The 19,517-nt window shown below is 46.8% G+C and overlaps 2 protein-coding genes across 2 annotated transcripts; both read left to right on the top strand.

The window, feature by feature from the left end:
- Nucleotides 1–1,843: 1,843 nt before the first annotated feature.
- Nucleotides 1,844–4,453, top strand: HOXA10 (homeobox A10). Its single transcript, XM_009908713.2, has 2 exons — nucleotides 1,844–2,657; nucleotides 4,179–4,453. The coding sequence occupies exons 1-2, from the start codon at nucleotides 1,844–1,846 to the stop codon at nucleotides 4,451–4,453; spliced, it is 1,089 nt and encodes a 362-aa protein (XP_009907015.2).
- Nucleotides 4,454–11,292: 6,839 nt separating this feature from the next.
- HOXA9 (homeobox A9) lies at nucleotides 11,293–13,277 on the top strand. The gene is made up of 2 exons (XM_009908728.2): nucleotides 11,293–11,839; nucleotides 12,968–13,277. Exons 1-2 carry the CDS (start codon nucleotides 11,293–11,295, stop codon nucleotides 13,204–13,206), a joined length of 786 nt encoding a protein of 261 aa, XP_009907030.2. The 3' UTR covers nucleotides 13,207–13,277.
- Nucleotides 13,278–19,517: the final 6,240 nt, after the last annotated feature.

Genomic DNA, 19,517 nt, shown 5'->3' with positions numbered 1-19,517 from the left:
ACCCCACCGAAACCAATTCGAATGTCCCTGTCACCGCATCCCACGGGATGGTCAGAGGAAACCGCACTGTGAGGCTCGCCCCAAAACCCTGGGAAAACCAGAGGGTTTCCATAAAGCTTTTATGAGTATTGCGAATTTGTATCAGTCTCTATCTGCCCCGGCGCTGGCAGCAGGCGCGGAGGGAGGCTGGGGAAGGCCCCGCTGGCTCGACGCGCCCGTGGGGTCTCCTCCGGGGAAATGTCACGCCACAGAAAAGGCATTTCCCCGTGGCAGGCCCAGACTGTGGGACCAGACCACATGGGGCTTGACTGATCCGTGGGGACGGGAGGGAAGGGGCCGCCCCAGCCCCTGCCTCGCATTTCTCCCCGGGGCCGTTTGAACGCCAAGGGTAGGTGCCGGGGGATGCTGGGCGTCCGCTCTGCCCGGCAGGCAGCGGGACACTACTCCCGGGAGCAGCAGCAGGGTTCCAGGCATCGGCTCTCTTCCGGGATGGCCTTGATGCCCGTCCTGCTCCCGCCGCTGCTTCCCCGGGAGCCGTGGAAGAGGGAGAAATGAGCCCCGCTTCTCGGGAATGGGCAGCGAGCACCGGACAAACTCCACCTTGGACTAAAGAGCCCTCAGTTCCGTGAGCCAGGCAGTAAGGCGACTTCAAAATGGCACAAGCGAGAGATGATGGAAGTGAAAGCAAGCCATCATTAAGCGATTCATTAGAAAATGTCTCTCTGTCTGCGCCCCTGTCTGCCTGCTGTTTGTCTGCTACCTCCGCCACAATTACATATTGACCGGACAGAGCTGTCTAGTATCTCAGAATTCATCTACTTACTCTCCTTTCTATTATTTAGTATGTTGCTTATTAAAGAGATGGGGCTTTGGAAGGGGCAAAAAGTGAATGACTCATATGGAGGGGCGTATACATAAAAACGATCACCCAAATATAAACATACCAATAAACAGGGTGTGCAGCATTCTGCGATGATCCATTTGAACTGATCGCATCTGGATTCTTTCTATGGCATGTGTCTGGCTTTATATTTTACATGGTAATCAGACCTCGGGAAGAATCCAGTGTTAACTAAAGCATTAAGAGCTGCAACCGCACAATCAATCCTCCCAGAGTGGCCTTGCTCCCTAAGAATTTTTTCAGCACAGCAGCAAGCATTTTATCTCCAGGAAATTCAAGTCTGGCCTGGCGTCTTAGTGGTAATGTTAGGCTGGAAGCAGCCCTCTTCCTCGGTAGTTTAACTCGAGAGGCACCAGGCCCCTTTACGGTTTCAAATGATCCGTGATAAACAATAACACGTCTTTTGTTTCTTAAAAACCGAGACAATCAAATAAAATGAGCAGAGCCTGAGCATAAAACACCGTGTGAGTCGTGGCTTTATTAATTTCGTGAGACATATAGGCTGTGGAGGGAGGTGAGCAGCATTGCTGCAGGAAAGCCCAACCGCTGGGAGAGAGGAGGGATAGTAAAAGCTTCATCTGGACACCGCTTCAGCCTAGGTATAATAAACATCAAGACTGCCAGGCTATTTTATAGCAGTTCTTGTGATAAGAGGAGAGCAAAACTTGGAGCCAGTAGTAGCAAAGCCCACTGCTTCCCCTGCCCAGAATCCCGGGCACTAGCCCATGTGGACGAAGTGTGTGCGCCTGTGTGTATAGAAATCTATATTACACATTAATATACATCTATCTCCCAAATTCAGAGGTCGACCTGAGAGCAGCTCGGTGCATACGAAACCAGATGGGGAGGGGTTGCTTGGGAGGCCCGGGCTTCCATTGGCTGCAAGCATCTGCCGTGGTGCGGGGGTATCTCTAATCATATTCAGCATGTTTTGCACAAGAAATGTCAGCCAGAAAGGGCTATCTGCTCCCTTCGCCAAATTATTCCACAACAATGTCATGCTCCGAGAGCCCGGCTGCAAACTCTTTTTTGGTAGACTCTTTGATCAGCTCGGGCAGAGGGGAAGCTGCGGGATCAGGAGGCGGAGGCGGAGGCGGCTACTATCCCAACAGTGGTATCTACCTGCCACAAGCGTCCGATCTGTCCTACGGGCTGCAAAGCTGCGGACTTTTCCCCGTTTTGAGCAAACGCAATGAAGGTACTTCTCAAAGCATGGTCCCCGGCTCGCACCCTTACGTGTCAGGGATGGAAGTCTGGCTAGATCCCCCCCGGTCCTGTCGCATGGAAGAGCCAGAGAGCCAGCAGGCCACATCGTGCTCCTTCGCTCCAAGCATTAAAGAGGAAAGCTCCTACTGCCTCTATGACTCAGAGAAATGCCCCAAAGGCTCGACCGCCACCGAGCTCGCTTCCTTCCCCCGGCTGAGTACCGAGGTCAGCCCGGGCAGCGGCGGCAGCGGGGTCCCCGTTCCGGGCTACTTCCGCCTCTCCCAGGCGTATGGCACCTCCAAGAGCTACGGCGCGGGGCCAGCCGGAGCGGCCCCTTTCCCTCCGCAGCCCCCCGGCCCCTTCCAGACGCCTCCATCTTTGCCTTCCGTCCCGGACGCAGGGAGGAAGGAGGACGAGGAGCGCTCTCCCAGCCCCTTGGCATGTGTTTCCCAGAGGGAGGACGAGACTCATGCTTCATCTTCCACAGCAGAGGAGCTCTCTCCAGCTCCGTCAGAGAGCAGCAAAGCCTCTCCGGAGAAAGAGCACGTAGGTAAGCGAATGATGATGACCATGGTGATGGTGGTGTTTTGTTTTGTTTTGTTTTGTTTTGTTTTAAAAAAAAGGGCAAGGGTAAAAAAAGGCAGCTGAGGAACATAGTGGCATCGCGATGCAAAAGGAAGATCCCAGCTGCCCCGCGGGGCTGCCAAGAAGCGCTGCTCAGCCTGACCTTCTGAACTTTGTAATATTCGGGCATGGGGTTGCCGTAAAAATTAATGTCCATCCTATAGTTTAAAACCCTTAGAGCCTCCGCTCTGGGCAACTTTATCCTGCATGCTGCTTAAACATATAGAAAAACAAGATCAATCTTTCCCCTGTGATGTGGAGGTGCCTACCAGATAACAGAGATGTTTGTAAAGCATCCAAAATAAGCAATAGGCGGTGCCAATAAATAAACCTATTAACGTGGTAAGTTATATTTTACGATCCAGAATGCTTTTCGAAATAACAGCCGCGCTGAAATGTGCCATCTACAAACTGCTATCAAATTAGACTGATGAATGCACAGCAAATATCGTTCAGCGTCTTCACTAGATAACAGGGTTGTTATTTATTAATTTGCTTATTTATTTCCCTTTCGGGTCTCCAAGACCAAACACAAAAAAAAAATACAAAACGGAAAAAAAACCCCCAATCAACCAACCAAAAACAAAACCCACACCAAAACCTCCCCTTCTCTGGGCGGCAGTCTGTTCAGGCGCTTATCTCCGGCCGCATTTTAGACTCCCTGTTATTCCTTCAGGCATCTCGTTGGAAAGTAATAGGATTTAAAAAGAAAAAAAAAAAAGGAAAAAAAAAAGCGGAAAACTACTAGAACCAACCTCAAACCGCGAACCACTGTGAGCCATCGAGGGATCGATGTTACCTCTCTCCTTGCCAGTTTCACCGATAGGGATAAACACCTTGCAACAGGGGATTTTTATCTTATTCTTATTTTTCTCCCCAAAAATGGTTAGAAAAGAAAGGGCCCGGGGCGAAATCTATCGGGAGGGAAGGGGCTAGAGGCTGAGTGAGCTCCTCAGCTCACCTTGTTTTCCACCTCCAGAGCACATTTACAAAGTCCAGAGCCGCAAGAATTTTTCTTTTCTTCTTCTTCTCTTTTTTTTTTTTTTTTTTTTAAGCAGGTGTCGGGCGGGCGGGTGAGAGGGGAAATAAGACTCCAGGCATGCCCCAAGCAGCCCCCCCAGTAACACTGGGCTCGGAGCGGCCGAGGTGGAAAGGGTAAAAACCTGTTTGGGGGGGGGTTGAGATGATCTAGACGGCGGGGCACGGTGCCCTGCCAGAGGTTGCCCTGAACGTTTTGAGCAGAGGCGAATTTTCTCGGGCAGATCCAGGACTTTGAAGTTCTCGGTTCCCACAAGGATACCCTGCATTCCACCTCCCTGCAGCTGGTGGAGCGAGTCCTGTGCACACACAAATACACATATACAGAGATGCTCTTTCCACCCTCTCCCCGCCAGCTCTTTGCCTTCTACCCGCTGGTAACATCCCTTTTTTACTTTCTCAAAACTAGGCAATTCAAAAGGAGAAAATGCAGCAAACTGGCTCACGGCTAAAAGTGGCAGAAAGAAACGGTGCCCCTATACCAAGCATCAAACTCTCGAGTTGGAAAAGGAGTTTCTGTTCAATATGTACCTGACTCGTGAGCGTCGCCTAGAGATCAGCCGCACAGTCCACCTCACAGACAGACAAGTTAAAATTTGGTTTCAGAACCGCAGAATGAAACTGAAGAAAATGAACAGAGAGAATAGGATTCGGGAGCTCACAGCCAACTTTAATTTCTCTTGATGAACCTATAAACACATCTTTATGGTTTAAAGAGACAGTATCATTTTCCTAGGCTGTAGTCATCCGCACCTGTATGGATTAACGATTTTAGACATTCTCAATATGTCCTTAACCTCTTAAGAGCTACCTTGGGGTGTGCGTTGGGGGACCGACTAAAACCACGCTAAAGCACAAAATGCCGTGCGTGAACCTCACCGTTTCTTTCCACCTTCCCCGGGGCCGATTTGTTCCTTTAAGCTTTGAAACACAGAAAAACCATTTCAGGAGCTGCAAATATCTTTCCCCCCATATCTCTCTCTGAAAAGTAAACAGGCTTGATTAAAGGCGCATTCTTTTCAATTATAAGCGGTGTAAATTGCACTGTACGTAGCTGCAGAATGAAGAATTTAAGCCTTGCCATATTTCTATATATTGGGAGTTTCCTCCCCCACCCCACCCCCCGTTTTTCTTTTCTTCCCCTCCCTCAATTTCCCTTCGAAAAGCAGGACTTACAATAATGAAATGCAGGCATCCTTTAAAAGGGCTTAATGGGAATGTGTGTTGAGAGCGATTCTTTTTTCTTTACCTTAAAAGTTACAGCTTTAAAACTGGCCAGGAAAATGAATATTTTCTCTTTAAAGGTATAAAAGAATTCGTGTTGCTCATGGACTAAATTATGATGCTTACCTCTGAATTTCTCTCGCTCTTTCTGGTTGTAGATATTTACTTAAAGTAGTTTGGCTTAAATATGTGGAATTAGTGATTTTTTTTTTTTGTCTATAAATTATGTTACCATTGGTAACGTATGACAAGCACATAGAAATTCCCCCTTGACAAGAAAGTACTCATTTATTGCTCACTAATTTCACTGAAAAAAAGTATATATTCTGAGCTTCATAAGGACTTTCTGAGCCAGAGTCTGAGATTGCGAGGGAGAATATGTTCGTCTTCTTTTATACTGTGAAATTCCATGCATTAAAGGTCAAACACATAGGAGGGGGGGGGGGGGGGGGAAAGATTAAAAAGCGAAAAAAAAAAAAGAGGGAAAAAGCTATAAATGCAGATATGTATAGATGTCTATTATTATAAAAATGCCGATACTGTTTTAAGCAAATGCATTCTAACGTTATTATAAATGTTAGTCCTAGTTATATCTAGTTCTTACCTTAAATCGGAATAAATTAATATTGTAATGCTGCTGTGCGTGAAAGAGACGATGTTTATGTTCTCATAGAAGAAGAATAAAAAAACAAAAAGAAAAGTGGAATGAATCCTTTTAATTTTACCTCTTTTTGTGACTGTTTATCCTCAGGTTCTACTTTATGTCTTCGAGAACTTTTACAACAGGAATAGTTGCCTAAACCCCCTGCAATTACTTTAGGAATCTATTTAAATATTACCTAGACGGTCGTAATTTGTCTGGGCCATATAGCGATGGTGCTCTAAGGTTTGTCGGCTTTTGTTCAGTTTTATGACTTGCTAGTATATCTGGATTGTTGCTGTCTTGAACGAGTGGTTTCAGTTGACTGAGGAGCTGCATAGACTGAGGAAGCAAATTACTATTTCTTAGGGGTAGGGAAACGATTTTTTTTGTTGTTGCTGTTGTTGGTTGGTTGGTTTTGTTGTTTGTTTGTTTTTATTATCATCATTATTATTATTTTTAATCCGACACCCACAAGTGTGCAGAAATCTTTAACTCCAGAGGATGGTGACAAAATTCTAGCTGTATCTCAGAGATGAGAAGAAATCGCAAAGGTGAGCGCATGGCGGGGACACACACACACACACACACGAGACCCCATCATCGCCACCCCGGCAGTGGACCCCTCCAAGACAAGACTATCCCCTATCTAGCTGCATGTGGGGGAGCTTATTTCACACAGGCCGGTGTTTTGGGGGGGTGTGGGGGGGGTGGGTTTTGGTTTTGTTTGTTTTCTTTTTTTAAATAGCATGTTTAAATAGCATGTTTAGCTATCAGAGTCTTGCACAAAGGGAAGTCAAAGGAGGGCTAATGCTTCTTTGCAGGGTGTAGGGGGGGGCAGACAGACTTTGAACCCGAGCTTACTGTGAGCCCTTTAGCTTTTCATGATGTAACATTGTCGTGCACGGCCTTTTTCTCCCCGAATGAGTTTGCACGGAGGGACGAAAGCTGTCTGTGTGGGGAGGGTTGTGGATTTGTTTTTTGGGGGGTGGTGTTTTGATTTTTTTTTTCTTTCCTTCTTGTTTTTTTTTTTTTTTTCTTTTTTTTTTTTCTTTTTTTTTTTTCTTTTTCTTCTCTTGTATTCATTGCTCCACCCGCGGCCGGCCGTGGGGCACGGAGGGGCGCCAGCGGGGCGGGCGGGCGAGAGGGATGTTTTAGTCACGTTTCTGGTTTTATTTTCGTAGCGGGATCCTTGCGTTAAGGACCACGACAATGGGGAAAGTAATAATTAGCGCCTGAGAACTGCTCTGTGGTTTAGGTAGTTTCATGTTGTTGGGGCTCCACCTTTCTCTCTACAGCACGAAACTGCCTTAATTACTTCAGTTGATATCATCACCAGGTATGCTTGGTGCGAGTGTCCTTTCTGCCTGAAGAAATCTTAGCGCTGAAGCGATCTGTAGGCGTCAAGTTCCAATGCCATTGTTCCCCATCTGCAACGGAGCCTCCTTTGATTCCTCAGATAAACAAGGCAGCCGAGGGGGGAAACTTGACAAGTTCTTCAAGGTTAGCTAGCTCCTAAGCGAGTTCCTGCCTGCTTGCGGGATTTTAATATATCTCGTAGGCTGCATTCAAGGTCAGGTGCGTTTTTGCATTTTGCTCGGCGTGGGTCGAGGTCGGGGGGTGGGGGGCTACTGTTTTTATTTTTCTGGCTGGAATTATTAAAAAGCAGATTCCCAAAAGCCTGCCTGGGGGAGGGGATGGGGAGAGATCAAGGCTGCCAGCCGCCTCGGCGTGCCCTCACAAAAGGAGCCCTGGAGCTCAGCGCCCGCAGCCAGGCGGACCCCACACGCGGCAGGGGTGCCCGGCCCCGCCGGCAGCTCTCTCCTTCCGTGGGTGGTGGTCGATGCCAGCCGGGGCCTGTTGTTGGGTTTTGCTGACACCGCGCCCCCGCTCGTCGGACCCAGTCCCACGGAGCTGCCCGGGGGCGCCGGCTGATGCGCGACCCGCAAGGCCTCGGTTATGATCACGACTGTGGTGCGAGAGCGGCCGCTCTCCGCGACGGCGGAACAGGCAACAGCGACCTCTCCGGGACCGCCACCGCCGCCGCCTTTTGTGTCCGCAGAACGACCGCGGGCAGGGGCGGCCTCCCGCCGGGCCCTTCGCCCGGCAGCCTGCGGCGTCACGGCGCCCTCGGCAGCGGACATGCAGGCAGGGAAAACCGCAGAAACCTCACTCCTTGAGGCTGTATTTCTATTTTCCACCCCTCCCACCCCACCCCCCGAGCCCGTGATTATTGTTACCTAAGAAGAATAATATTTTAAAACCAAAACAAACCAACAAACTATAAGCTTGTTTCGAAACTCCAGGCTGGGCTATAGGAACTCAGTGGAATTTGGATAACGGATTTTAGCTAGATTCATCCTAAGCGGTTCCTTAGAGAAGGAGACGTCCTCGGCTGAGTCAGGAGCAGAGCTGCTCGTAGAAGCCAAATTTAAGTGCTTGTGCCTGCCTCTGCATAGTGTGCGCCTGAAGGGCTGTCCGCGGGGTCTGCACACGTACAGGGGGTGCATTTAAAATGTATATGTCTGTGCGTGCCTGTGCGGCGTCTGTATGTGGGTTTGTTTCTGCCCTTTAGTTCCCTCTTGAATCACATCATCCTGATTTTAGACTGCTTCCTCCAAATTATGAATCATTTTTTCTCTTCGCTGTGCCAAAACACCTCCATGCATTCGTGGCACTGGCGTTTGTTAAGAGAGGTTCGCAGTGGCAGGAAACCTTGGGGAAAGGCGATCCTGAACTTCCCGTTCAGGAGAGATCGCCAACGCCCGCGGATTCCTGCCCCGCGCCAGCGTACTGTCCGCGCCTTCGCGGTGCGTGGCTAATGAAGCAGGGCTTGCAAACGGCCCTCGCTAAAACCGGCTCGTTGTAGCGGGGCGTAAGAGCTAGCGGAATGGAAGCTCAGCTAATTTGTTTATACCGGGATAAAAGACAGGAAGTATTTTCATTCAGCGGTGCTTCGTTCGTAGAACTCCGATTTCGTATCGCAATTTGATGTGAACGTCTGTTTCTGCCATATTCAGGGAGTCATTTGCATTGGAGTGTGGAACCTACCAAAACCTACAATAATTTGCAACTCAAATTGTACGAAGACCACGCTGCCCATGTGTACGTGGCTCATGTGTAAGATGTACTTTGGGGGAAAACTGGGTATAAAAATACAAAAAGTGAGGCGAATGCTCCAGTGTTATTATCATGAATGTGACCGGGTGAAAAATGTCTGTAATTATTTGCTGTATTTTGTGTCTTGTTTTCTGTATACCTTCTCCTGCCGCTGGGATGCTGGCAGGGAACAAATGCAGTATTTTACAGGGAAATAAAAATGAAGACATGTTTTCTTATAAAAGTTAGTGTTATTCTTATTAATTTGCTATTATTTTTGGTGAGGAACCAAAAAAATGAAACCCGCTGCAAGTTGAGAACCCAAATTCGAATATAAACAAGCAGGACTCCTGCAGCTAAGATTATTTTTTGTGAATGGAAAAAGGAAGTTCTACAATCACATTTCACCACAGCTGACTCTTAATAACAAATACAAATGACGTTGAGTTCCGTCTTTCCAGGAAAGAAATACAATTATTTTTCTCTATTACGGCGCGTCTATACAATGGTCACCAAAAAAAAAAACCAAAAAAGCACCGGAGTGCGTTATTTGCATTTTTATATTTGTTTAGAAAATAACGGGCTCCTTATTCGTGGAGATATTGCAACTGTTTCATAATTTTCGAACTCTAATGGGGGATAATGATTTCATTATGGGCCTTTGTAATCCTGAATGAAGGGAGAGAGCGTTGTTAAAATAGGATCTCTGCAAGATTTCGGGTTAAACCGTGGGGGACACATGAAAAGAAAAGGCAAGAGAGAAGAAATGGGAAGGAGAGAGCCCACATAGCAATGTAAAACTAATTAGAACCACACTTTCGCATGCACAATATTTACACGTGATTTTAATTATTACTCAGCCGCCCCTGCCATTTGCTGGGCTCTATTTTCAACTATAAATAAATAAATAAAGGCTATTTCGAGTAAATTGAGCCTCTTTTGGTGACTTTTAAATGTCCCCTGAATACCACTGACTCAGCTCTTTTGCCAGCCACAGTGACACCCTTAGCATCCGCCGGACAAAAACCCGGGAGTCACAGGCATATTTGCAAAGCGCTCAGACACGACTTTAATTCCTAACACTGGACTTGGATCTGGCCGCCCCTTACTTTCCCCCCGCTCGCCCTCCCCTCCTTCTGCGGAGGACCGTAACCCTCCGCTGGGTTTCCGATGCCGCTAGCGTGTGTCCTGCAGTCAAAGGAGGTGCCAGCAAATAAATAACTATATTTGCACATAAATTTGATGCAGCAGAATGCGGGACGGCCGACTGTCAGTGCCCCTTTGACAGCCGCCCTAAGAGGCAGGGTGCCTTTCGGCAGCGGGGAGAAGGGCCTTTTTCTCCCCTTTCCCCCTGCTGCTTCTCTACATAGTTAGAGAATTAATCGTCGCGATAAATACCGCAGCACGGCTCTGCCCGCGCTCCTTCCCTCCTGACCAGGACTCTCCACTTCGCTCCGTCCGCCGCAGCGCCGCCCAGCCTCGGCTCCTCTTCCCGGCCTGGCGAGTGAGTCCCCGGTCGCCGCGGCCCCGTCCAAGGGCAGGGGCTTGTGGTCGCAGCGGTGCGGCGGGGAGGACGAGGAGGGCGTTTCGGTCACTGCCGAGCTCTTTGTGGCTGAGTGGAGTGGCGTGGTGTGGTGAAGTGCAGTTTCATGTGGGCCAGACTAAATATTAAGCCATAGACTGCCCCGATCCTCCTCCGTCCGGACGGGGAGGTCCATCTCGGCAGTGCGGTTTCGGAAAGGGGATACGTTGGATCTGACTTTCCGCTGTCGGCTCTGAGACGAAAGGAAGGGTATTATTTACAGTGAGTTCCCAAACTAAACACAATAGTATAATTTAACCTTTCCAAGCACTCGTAAATTTTTACTGCTGTGAAACACAGCGATGCAAATGAGCGCGCTCATAGTTACTGACTCAATAACAACCCCGTGGCTCCCGAAACAATAACTCCTTATGAAATATAATAAATATATATTTAAATACACTATTCCGCGATTGCTATTTTGCCTTTTTTACTGCTTCAATTATTGTATAATTTTATATGAAGGTCTGCGATCACACGGGTGGTGGGTTGGGTTTGTTTTGGTTGGTGTTTTTTTGGTGTTTGTTGTTTTTTTTTTTTGTTGGTGGGGAACACGACTCACTGATAAGATGATTAATTATGATATAAAATAGTCCGCTTAAATTAATAAAAAATAAAAAGAAAGAGAGAGGAAGAGGAAAGGGACACACACACACGCTGTAATACGGATCTGATCTTTTAATCTCAGTTGGCCGCAATTAAAACAAACCCCGCTGTATAACTCCAATATCCCTTTGCATAAAAACATATGGCCTTGCTATAAAAATTATGGCTGGAAAACACTGACCCATTAATAGCCCGCGGACTGATTTATACTTTATTGTTCTGCTCCCTCGCCACGTGACCGGGGCAGCCAATGGGCTCCCGGGCTGCCCTCAACTTATTACTGACTCTACTTCCCCACCAGCACCAAGTTGTTACGTGAAACCCGCAGCCCCGAACCGCGGCTGGTCCGCCGCCCGCGCCTGCCCGCCCGCCATGTCCGCTCCCGGGACACTCAGCAATTACTACGTGGACTCCTTCCTGGTGCCGGAGGGGGACGAGCTGGCGGCGCCCCGCTACGCCCCCGCTCCGCTGGGGCCGCCGCCGCGGCCGGCGGCACTGGCCGAGCACCCCGAGCTGGCCCCCTGCAGCTTCCAGCCCAAGGCGCCCGTCTTCGGCCCGCCCTGGAGCCCCGCGCACCCCGCCGGCGCCAGCGGCGTCCCCGCCGTCTACCACCCCTACGCGCACCACCAGGCGCCCGTGGCACCGCCCGACGGCAGGTACATGCGTTCGTGGCTTGAGCCTGTGCCGGGCTCCTTGTCTTTCCCCGGGTTACCTACCAGCAGGCATTACGGCATTAAACCTGAACCGCTGGCGGCCAGGAGGGCTGACTGTACCACGTTTGACACTCACACTTTGTCTCTCTCTGATTATGCTTGTGGTTCTCCTCCAGTTGATAGGGATAAGCAAAGCCATGAAGGCGCATTCTCTGAAAGCAATGGAGAAAGTGAGGCAAACGGAGAGAAACCGCAGATCGATCCAAGTAAGTGGGACTGCGGGGGAGTCCAATGACTTCAGGGCGCTGGCGGCCGCGGGGCGGTGTGGAGGCGCTGGGGCTAATGACGCGGCAGAGCACCGGCTGCTGCCGACGCTGCTCCAGCTTGCCGGGCTCTCTGGACTGCAGGACACAGCGCTGCTTTTCTCAGGCTCGAACGGAATCTAGGATGACTCGGGCATTCCAGGATGAAAGGAAAACAAAACCCCACCCTACAACTGCAACTTTTTTTTTTTTTTTTTTTTTTTTTTTTTTAAAAAAGGGCAGAAGCTGCCCATCCCTGCCCCAGCCAACTCCGCAGGACATGCTGGCATCCTACTGCCTCGCCGCGCCCCCAGCGTGGGCAGCCGCCGATGAGAGAGTGCCTAGAAAGCATTGGATATGAATCTGATTTGTTTTGAGATGGTTCGCAGGCCGAGGCGGATGTTGAGGGGCTGAGAGCAGAAATCTCGCCATTTACTTGGTCCTCTCCCTGCCCCCTTCGTCTCCTCGGTGGCAAACCCCAGGCTGGATGCTCCCAGGGCTGAGGGACTGGTGGGAGAGCACTTCGGGCTTGCCATCGCGATTAACGCCACGCAAAAAAAAAGGGTGCTAAGTGGGTGAGGTTTTAATTGTGCCAGCTGTAGACTGACTCGCCAGCATCCTGGGTCTTGCCAGTGATGACATGGGAGAAGGTTGAAATTAAAAAGGGAAACTATTTCGATGACATGTTGGTGTGGCTGGTCACTCCCCGGGCTGGCAGTATGAGAGGGTTGTGTGTAGGGGAGGCCAGGGATGAGGGAGGGAGCGAGCAGACAGAGAGAGGACTGGAAAGAGTATTTCAAAAGTGCATTCTACAGACCAAACAAAAACACCAAAATAACAAGTGAAGGTGGGGGCGGCAAGTCTTTGCAGCATGCGGTTGCGTGTGACCTCTCCATGTCTCTGTATTTTGGAATCCATTGTGCCTCATCATCCTCTGTGCCTGGGGAAGCAAGAGCCATGTTCTAAACTCCAATATCGGGACACCTACGCTGCTTGGTCCTGCATGGGTCTCCCTCCTCAGCCACCCCCCTTTTCCCCTGCTGCCCGCTCCCCCTCCTCCCCGAGCCTGAACTTCTGTTGTTTTCATTGTAGATAACCCTGCTGCAAACTGGCTCCACGCAAGGTCCACCAGGAAAAAGCGATGCCCTTACACCAAGCATCAGACCCTGGAGCTGGAGAAGGAGTTTCTGTTCAATATGTATCTCACTAGGGACCGTAGATACGAGGTGGCCAGACTCCTTAATTTAACTGAGAGACAAGTGAAAATTTGGTTTCAGAACAGAAGGATGAAAATGAAGAAAATCAACAAAGATCGAGCAAAGGACGAATGATGGTGACAAGCGGGCTACACTGAACATGCATAAAGAAAAAGAAAGTTAAATACTGAACAAACAAAAACCCCACCACCACAAAAAAACCCAAACCCAAACAAACAAACAATCAAAACCCACCCCAAAACAAAACAAAAACCAAACACAAAAATTCCTCTCCTCAAGCCCTGTCACACAATACGTCTGGGTCCAGGCCTCTTATTTTCCCCTTGATAAATTCTGATTATGACTGTACTTTGGTTGTCACAGAGGCCAGTTTCCCAGGACAGGTACAGTAAAACTTTTAATATTCTAATAGGAAAGAAAAAGGGGGCATTAGCACGAAAAGGCTGTTTAGCTGGCTTATATAAATCTACCTGTTTCTTCACTTATGGAAATAATAATAAATATATATATAAAAAAAAAAAAAACAAGAAGAAAAAACTACCTTTTCATCATGCACAACTATTTACGGACTGTATAGTTTAGTCTACATAGTTAATTTTATTCGCTCTTCAACGGCAGAGAGTTCTCTGCTCTAATACTTGAACACTGTGTTTTATTGTGGTAATTATGTTTGTGACTCAATTTATGTGCTTGGGTGCTGTACCGGATGTAATGGTGTAAGCTAGAATTCAATTTGAACTCAGGTTGTTTATTATAAAAATTGCATAGAGTATAGCTCTGTAGTGTATTAAGTCTTTTCTGTATAATTAGACAGTTAACCTTTGATTGTAAAATATATATTATATATATATCCCAATGGAAAGAAAGAAAGGAGAAAAAAAAAAATAGGGAAAAAAGTTCATCTGGGATGTCTGGGAATTATGGTTCTCAAAATATTGAAGCAAGTCATTTTAGTATGCACAGTTGATATATATGTATAGAGAGAGAGAGAGTACTGTCTTTGTCTGTTGTATATATAATCTATATATTAAAAAAAGGGGAAAAAAAAAAAAAAGTAAATAAACAGAATAGCTTAAATATTGTTTTTGCACCAGTGAGCAGTTATCAGATTTCGGAGCTATACGTATATGTGAAAAAGGTAACTACCTATGGTTTACATTTTAATTTTAATTGAGTTATTTGATGGTTATTGTAATGAAGGTGAATTTTATTGATAATAAATTATACACTATAAAACCCTACATTTGGTTACTGTAAATTTGTATTGGTTTAAAACAACAACAACAAAAATCGGGGAGGTTGTCTTGATGCAGAACGTACACTGTCTGTTTTGAAATAGTTACCTCATGGCCTACTGACCAAATCCTTGTTTTGAAATTATATTTAACCTTTTTTTGCCGAATAAAAGATATTGATTCTTTTACATCTTGTGATGGTTTAACATTATTAAGGAGGGGTTCTTCCATGGCACATCAAATCTGTGGCAGTGCTAGGGCAGCTGCAGAGGCAAGCAGCAGTATTATTGTATTGTTTTGGAGCCAAGGCAAACTCACGGTGCTATATATGTATACGCCAGGTAATGAAAATTTGGGCTTATTTTCGTCCTAAATGGGCAGATTCAGGTACTAAATACCATTGCTTTCGAGAGGGGGAGGCTCAGCTTCCCCCTCTCGGATACAGTTTGATAAACTGGAGCTCAGCAGTGCGAGGAGGGAGCCCCTTTGGATAGCAGCGGGGGCACAGCCTCAAGTTAACGAGGTTTAAAAAAGTTTGCCTGGCAATGTGGGAGGATTTAGGACCAAACCAAAATGTCTGACAATCTTTGGTGCGGACAATAATGTAAATCAGCTCAGGCAGCGACATTTAAGCTGAGATGCTTAATTAGCCTCCACCAGAAAATATCCAGTACTATGTGTACTTCAACGAGCCCAGTGAGAAGGTTCACCAGTGCCTTCGTCTTGAATTCCCTTTTAGAGATAATTGCGAGTGTAAAATATGTTATTCCAAACGTCACCTTTTTTTCCCCTTCCCTTGCCTTCACGTTTGGCATTTTTCGTCCTCCTTTTTAAATGTCTCGCGGCAAATTAAAACAAAGCGTCGCATTTTACTGGCGTGTATATATATGTACGCATAGATAGATACAGATACAGAGAAAATTTTCCTTACGATGAAGGTAGAATTTATAGTGTGAATTTTGCTCGCTGATTTAGCCGGGCTGGCAGCAGGCTGGCGCGGAGAAGACAAAATAGGATTTATATTTAAAAACAAAAAGATGGTTTATTTGGAGTGGAAGATTTTCACACACACCCCTGCTGTACGCACCCATCCCCCGCCGCCCGAAGCCAAACCAAGCTCAGAAACAAAAGAAAATAGCCAAGTCTGAGAGCTTGCTGAAATTTACCCTCTTGGAGGGGCAGACATCTTACTGCTCTGAGTAGACATTCTCCATAATATGAGCCGCAGCACACTTCTGCGCCACACCGAGCCTCGTTTGCAAATATGTAGAATAACAATAAAACCCCTTCTGGTTTTTGGGAGGTACACTTACACACACGCATATATATATTTAAAGCAAAATAAGACGGAACACACTTATGGTCTTGGCAGAAGTTGTTGTTAGGAAAATTCAGAGCCATAGAGCGCAATAAAAGAAAATGACTGCTGTAACCGTTTATGGGGTGTAAAACGCTGCAGGGCTGAGGACAAAACTTAGGGAACCGGTAAGAAGTTTACAGATGTGCAGAACTGCTGGAGAAATAAAAATCAGAAAAACATCAATCCATGCTTTCGGCTTTACCTTAAAGGGAAAAAAAAAAAATCCGGGGTAAGATTTGATGAGTTCTAATTAGCAAAAGTGAGCTCGTTCTGGTTTGCGCACACACACAAAAAGCCCCTAATTGATCCCTGAGCCAGTATTTGGGGATGCTGGGACGCCCTCTGTTGTTGCAGACAGAGGAAACTTCAAAGAATCAGCATTAAGAGTGTGTAATAAATGACGGGTCTGCAAACTGTCTGGAATTCGGCTCTTAATGAGTTTACAACTGTCCAGCCACAATTAAGATTTTCTACAAAAGCCTTTTCATTTGTTTTGTCTGGCTGTTTTAGATAAAGCGGGCGAGCGGAAATAACAACCTTTTATTGGCCTTCCCCTGCTTAAATCCAGGCTGGGAGGTGGACATTTATCTTCCCGAGCGCTGGCGGGCAGAGGCGCTGGTTCCGCGGGGCCAGCGTGGCGGCAGTGGCGGGGCAGCGGTGGCGGCCTTACGGCGGCAGGTGGCGCTATGAGCTCGCGAAAGAGAGCTCGCCCGCCATCAAGCGCTCACCCACCTCCCGAAAGCTCCTAAAATGTCGACTTTATGAGAGCATAACTGACGTTGGAACCGCTGCTTTGGTTTTAACAAAGACTGATAGATTTGGGGGGAGTTGGCTGGGGGATGTCCCTTATCCTGGGAGTACGGTGAGGGATGCCCCGCTGCCAGCGGGCGCGGACAGGGTGGTATTTACTGTCTGGCCGCCGACCGTGGGTTCGGTGCTCTCATGGCACAAGTAAAGCTTGCGCTGCACCAAGGACATACATTGTATTTATTGTTCTCCAAACACCGAGGCATTTCCTCTTAGCTAATAGAGACGGGTGGAGCCCGGGCACTGAACTGCCAGCTTCTCTTTCCCTTGCCTCATTCTTCACCCTTCTCTGGTGAAGCTCTGAGCCTGCAAACAAGCTGTCTTGACCTCCCGAAGGGCTGGTGAGAAATTAAATATCTGGAGAAAGAGGCGATTGAAGGGTTCGGACAAGGTGGAAGAGGCTTCCCCCGTATCAGTACGGGAGGAAACCCCACGAAGAGCTTCACCCTCGTAGCGGGGGGCGAATCAACGTATTTTCCAATGTCCTCCGTTTCACGTAGCTGGAGGCACAGCATGCGGGAAAACGGCAGCGCCGCAAATCTCTCGTTTGGAAATTATGTACCGGCGAGTAAAATTCCTCAACAGCTGCCTTTGATATAAATAAAAAGCCCTTCTTCTGTCCCCAGCAGTTTCATCTCTGTGAGACCCGTTTTAATGATAAGATACAGATGCGGGCAGGATGATGCTCTGCAAACTTGACGTGTTTCTCAAAGTCATTTCTAACTTCTCTTTGCCGTCTATTTTGATTTCCTTAAATCGTTTTGGTATTTCTTCCCCCCATTTTGCTTGTGTTTGCTGTCGCGGCTTGAGAATGAGGCTTAGGGGGGAAATGTGGAGTATTTTCAGATAGCAGTTGCCAGAAGAGAGGTGGAGGAAAGTAATTGTAAGGAAAATAAAAGCAGGAGGGAAGGAAGCATAAAATATGGGTTGAAGTATGAACGTAGTCTTTTTCAAGTTTAAGCTAGGCAAGGAAACAAATCTCTGCACAGTATTTAATGACAGAGCTACTTTCTCTGCGTTTTATTTACATTTCCTTAAATCAAAGCCAATCCCTTTATATCGAAATTCAGCATCGGGAAAGAATGTAAATGCCGAGCTACTTTCCCCCTGCACTGTTTCAAAGATTTAATTCTTTCCAGGAATAAAGTGCAACAGCTACTCCCTGCTTTCTAACAAAAGCCTCCCTATCAAATGTTTGTCTACAATGGGATTGCCAAATTTATTATGATTATTTTTTTTTCCTTAGGCAGTAAAATTATTTTGAAATTTAAACAAGTGTTTATGCGTTGTCATACTAAGTAATAACTTGGCACAGTATGCTCCATTATAAACGTGAATAAATTACAGCGAGAACAGATTCCAAAACAACAAAATCTTCTCTAGTATGAACCACATCAAGATACTGCTTAATACAAAAGCCATAATCATGTAGTGCTCCCAGGTCGCTTATAACTTCTAAGCACTGCTCTATCACTACCTTTTACTTCCCGGAAAAGCTCAGAAGGCGAAGAGCGGCAGTCCAGAGCTCACATGAAAACAATAAACACAGTTAATCCGCCTGGAGGATTATTTTTAAAGCGCGTGAGAATATTGCGGTGACTGAAACCTCGCAATCTGCACCCGTTCACCGTTTCCTCGACTGGGGGAAAAAAAAACCCAATCAAAAGAAAAGTACATTTTCATGCACGATGATACTGCCTGGATTGATAAACAGCAAAATCAGACATTTCAAAGGCTGTTTCGGTGGAAGTGCCTAACAAGGAGAGGACGGGGGAAACAAATAAGGTGGCGGGCACTCGTGTCTGGGGGTCCTTTTAAAACGTATTCAGTGATTTTTTTAAATCTTTTTTTCTTTTTTATTTTTTTTTAGAAAGCTTAGGGGTTGGCAGGAAAACAAAAATAAAGGCAAGTAAAAATGTATATGTGTATAAAAAGGGTATGAGCAGTAAACACACACACACACTCTCATACAAATTGAAATATATAAACCTGCAAAATGTACAAAATCAGGGAGCCCGAAATACAAACAGCCGGTTAATCTATTCAGTCCTACACTGTCCATATTTAAGTCTAGACATTGGTTATATTTGCCGTTTCTTTCTTCTTGCATCTTGGTATGTTGTCGCCAGAGGAGCAATTTATTGGTCTAATGTCATCTCCTTCAGCCTCTTTGATCTTCTTGGTCGTCGTCTTGTTTGCATCGCATTCGTTTAACTTCTTGGGCCTTTATTTCTTTCCAGTACTCTCTTCTGCCAGCGATTAATAACTGCGTTATCACGTTATTAACACTGGCAAATATCTACGTAGAGCCGCCACATTTGCATATTCTGAAGCGCCAATATCTCAGGCATCTGGCTTTAGAGAATTTACTTGCTTCTGTCAGTAACCTATAATCATGGGGCTTCAATAACCGTGCATGGAGTCCTAAAGGGTGCGTGTGTGTGTCCATAAGTGTGTTGGAGAGGTGTGTGATGGGGGGAGAGGGTGTCCCACGTTTACAAAATGTAAAGTTTAGGATCCGTGCGAAATATCGCCAAGAACAATTTTAGCTGGTGAGAAAGTCTTTGTACATGGGGCACCAAACTATAATTGAAAGGAGAATTTCCGGGGCAATTCTATTGTGCTCCTTCCAGTTTATGATGTGCAATACAGGCAGGCAGTAAAAGCTGTCTTTACCAGGACTCCCTGTCTGAGGGAAGGAAACTCATTTTACGATCCGTTTAAAGGAAGGGCACGGTGCAGCATTCTCAATGGAGAGCCATTCGCATTGTTGGAGAGCCCAGTGTTTAGAAAAGCAGCAACGCTCCTTGGCATCTCGGTGTACCGCTGCCGCCTCACGCTTAGGACTGTAAGGTAGGAAGGACGGAAAGGTAAAAGGGGTATTAAACAGGCGACTGAGATTTGAAGCCATTAAGCCATTTGTAGGCAATTTCTTCAGTCCTCGGGATTTTTTATTTATTTATATTTTTCTTTCTTGTTGAGACATTCAGAAAGTTGAGTCCACTCGTAGCTTCCCCCCCCCC

This window comes from Dryobates pubescens, chromosome 4, assembly GCF_014839835.1.
Source record: "Dryobates pubescens isolate bDryPub1 chromosome 4, bDryPub1.pri, whole genome shotgun sequence".
NCBI lineage: Eukaryota > Metazoa > Chordata > Aves > Piciformes > Picidae > Dryobates > Dryobates pubescens.
The sequence above is the reverse complement of the archived record's forward strand: the minus strand, read 5'-3'. Positions and strand labels throughout refer to the sequence as shown.

Coding starts and splice junctions, on each gene's coding strand:
- HOXA10 (XM_009908713.2), top strand. CDS start 1,844: ATGTCAGCCAGAAAGGGCTATCTGCTCCCTTCGCCAAATTATTCCACA. Junction 2,658..4,178: donor TCCGGAGAAAGAGCACGTAG/GTAAGCGAATGA, acceptor TCTCAAAACTAG/GCAATTCAAAAGGAGAAAAT.
- HOXA9 (XM_009908728.2), top strand. CDS start 11,293: ATGTCCGCTCCCGGGACACTCAGCAATTACTACGTGGACTCCTTCCTG. Junction 11,840..12,967: donor GAAACCGCAGATCGATCCAA/GTAAGTGGGACT, acceptor TTTTCATTGTAG/ATAACCCTGCTGCAAACTGG.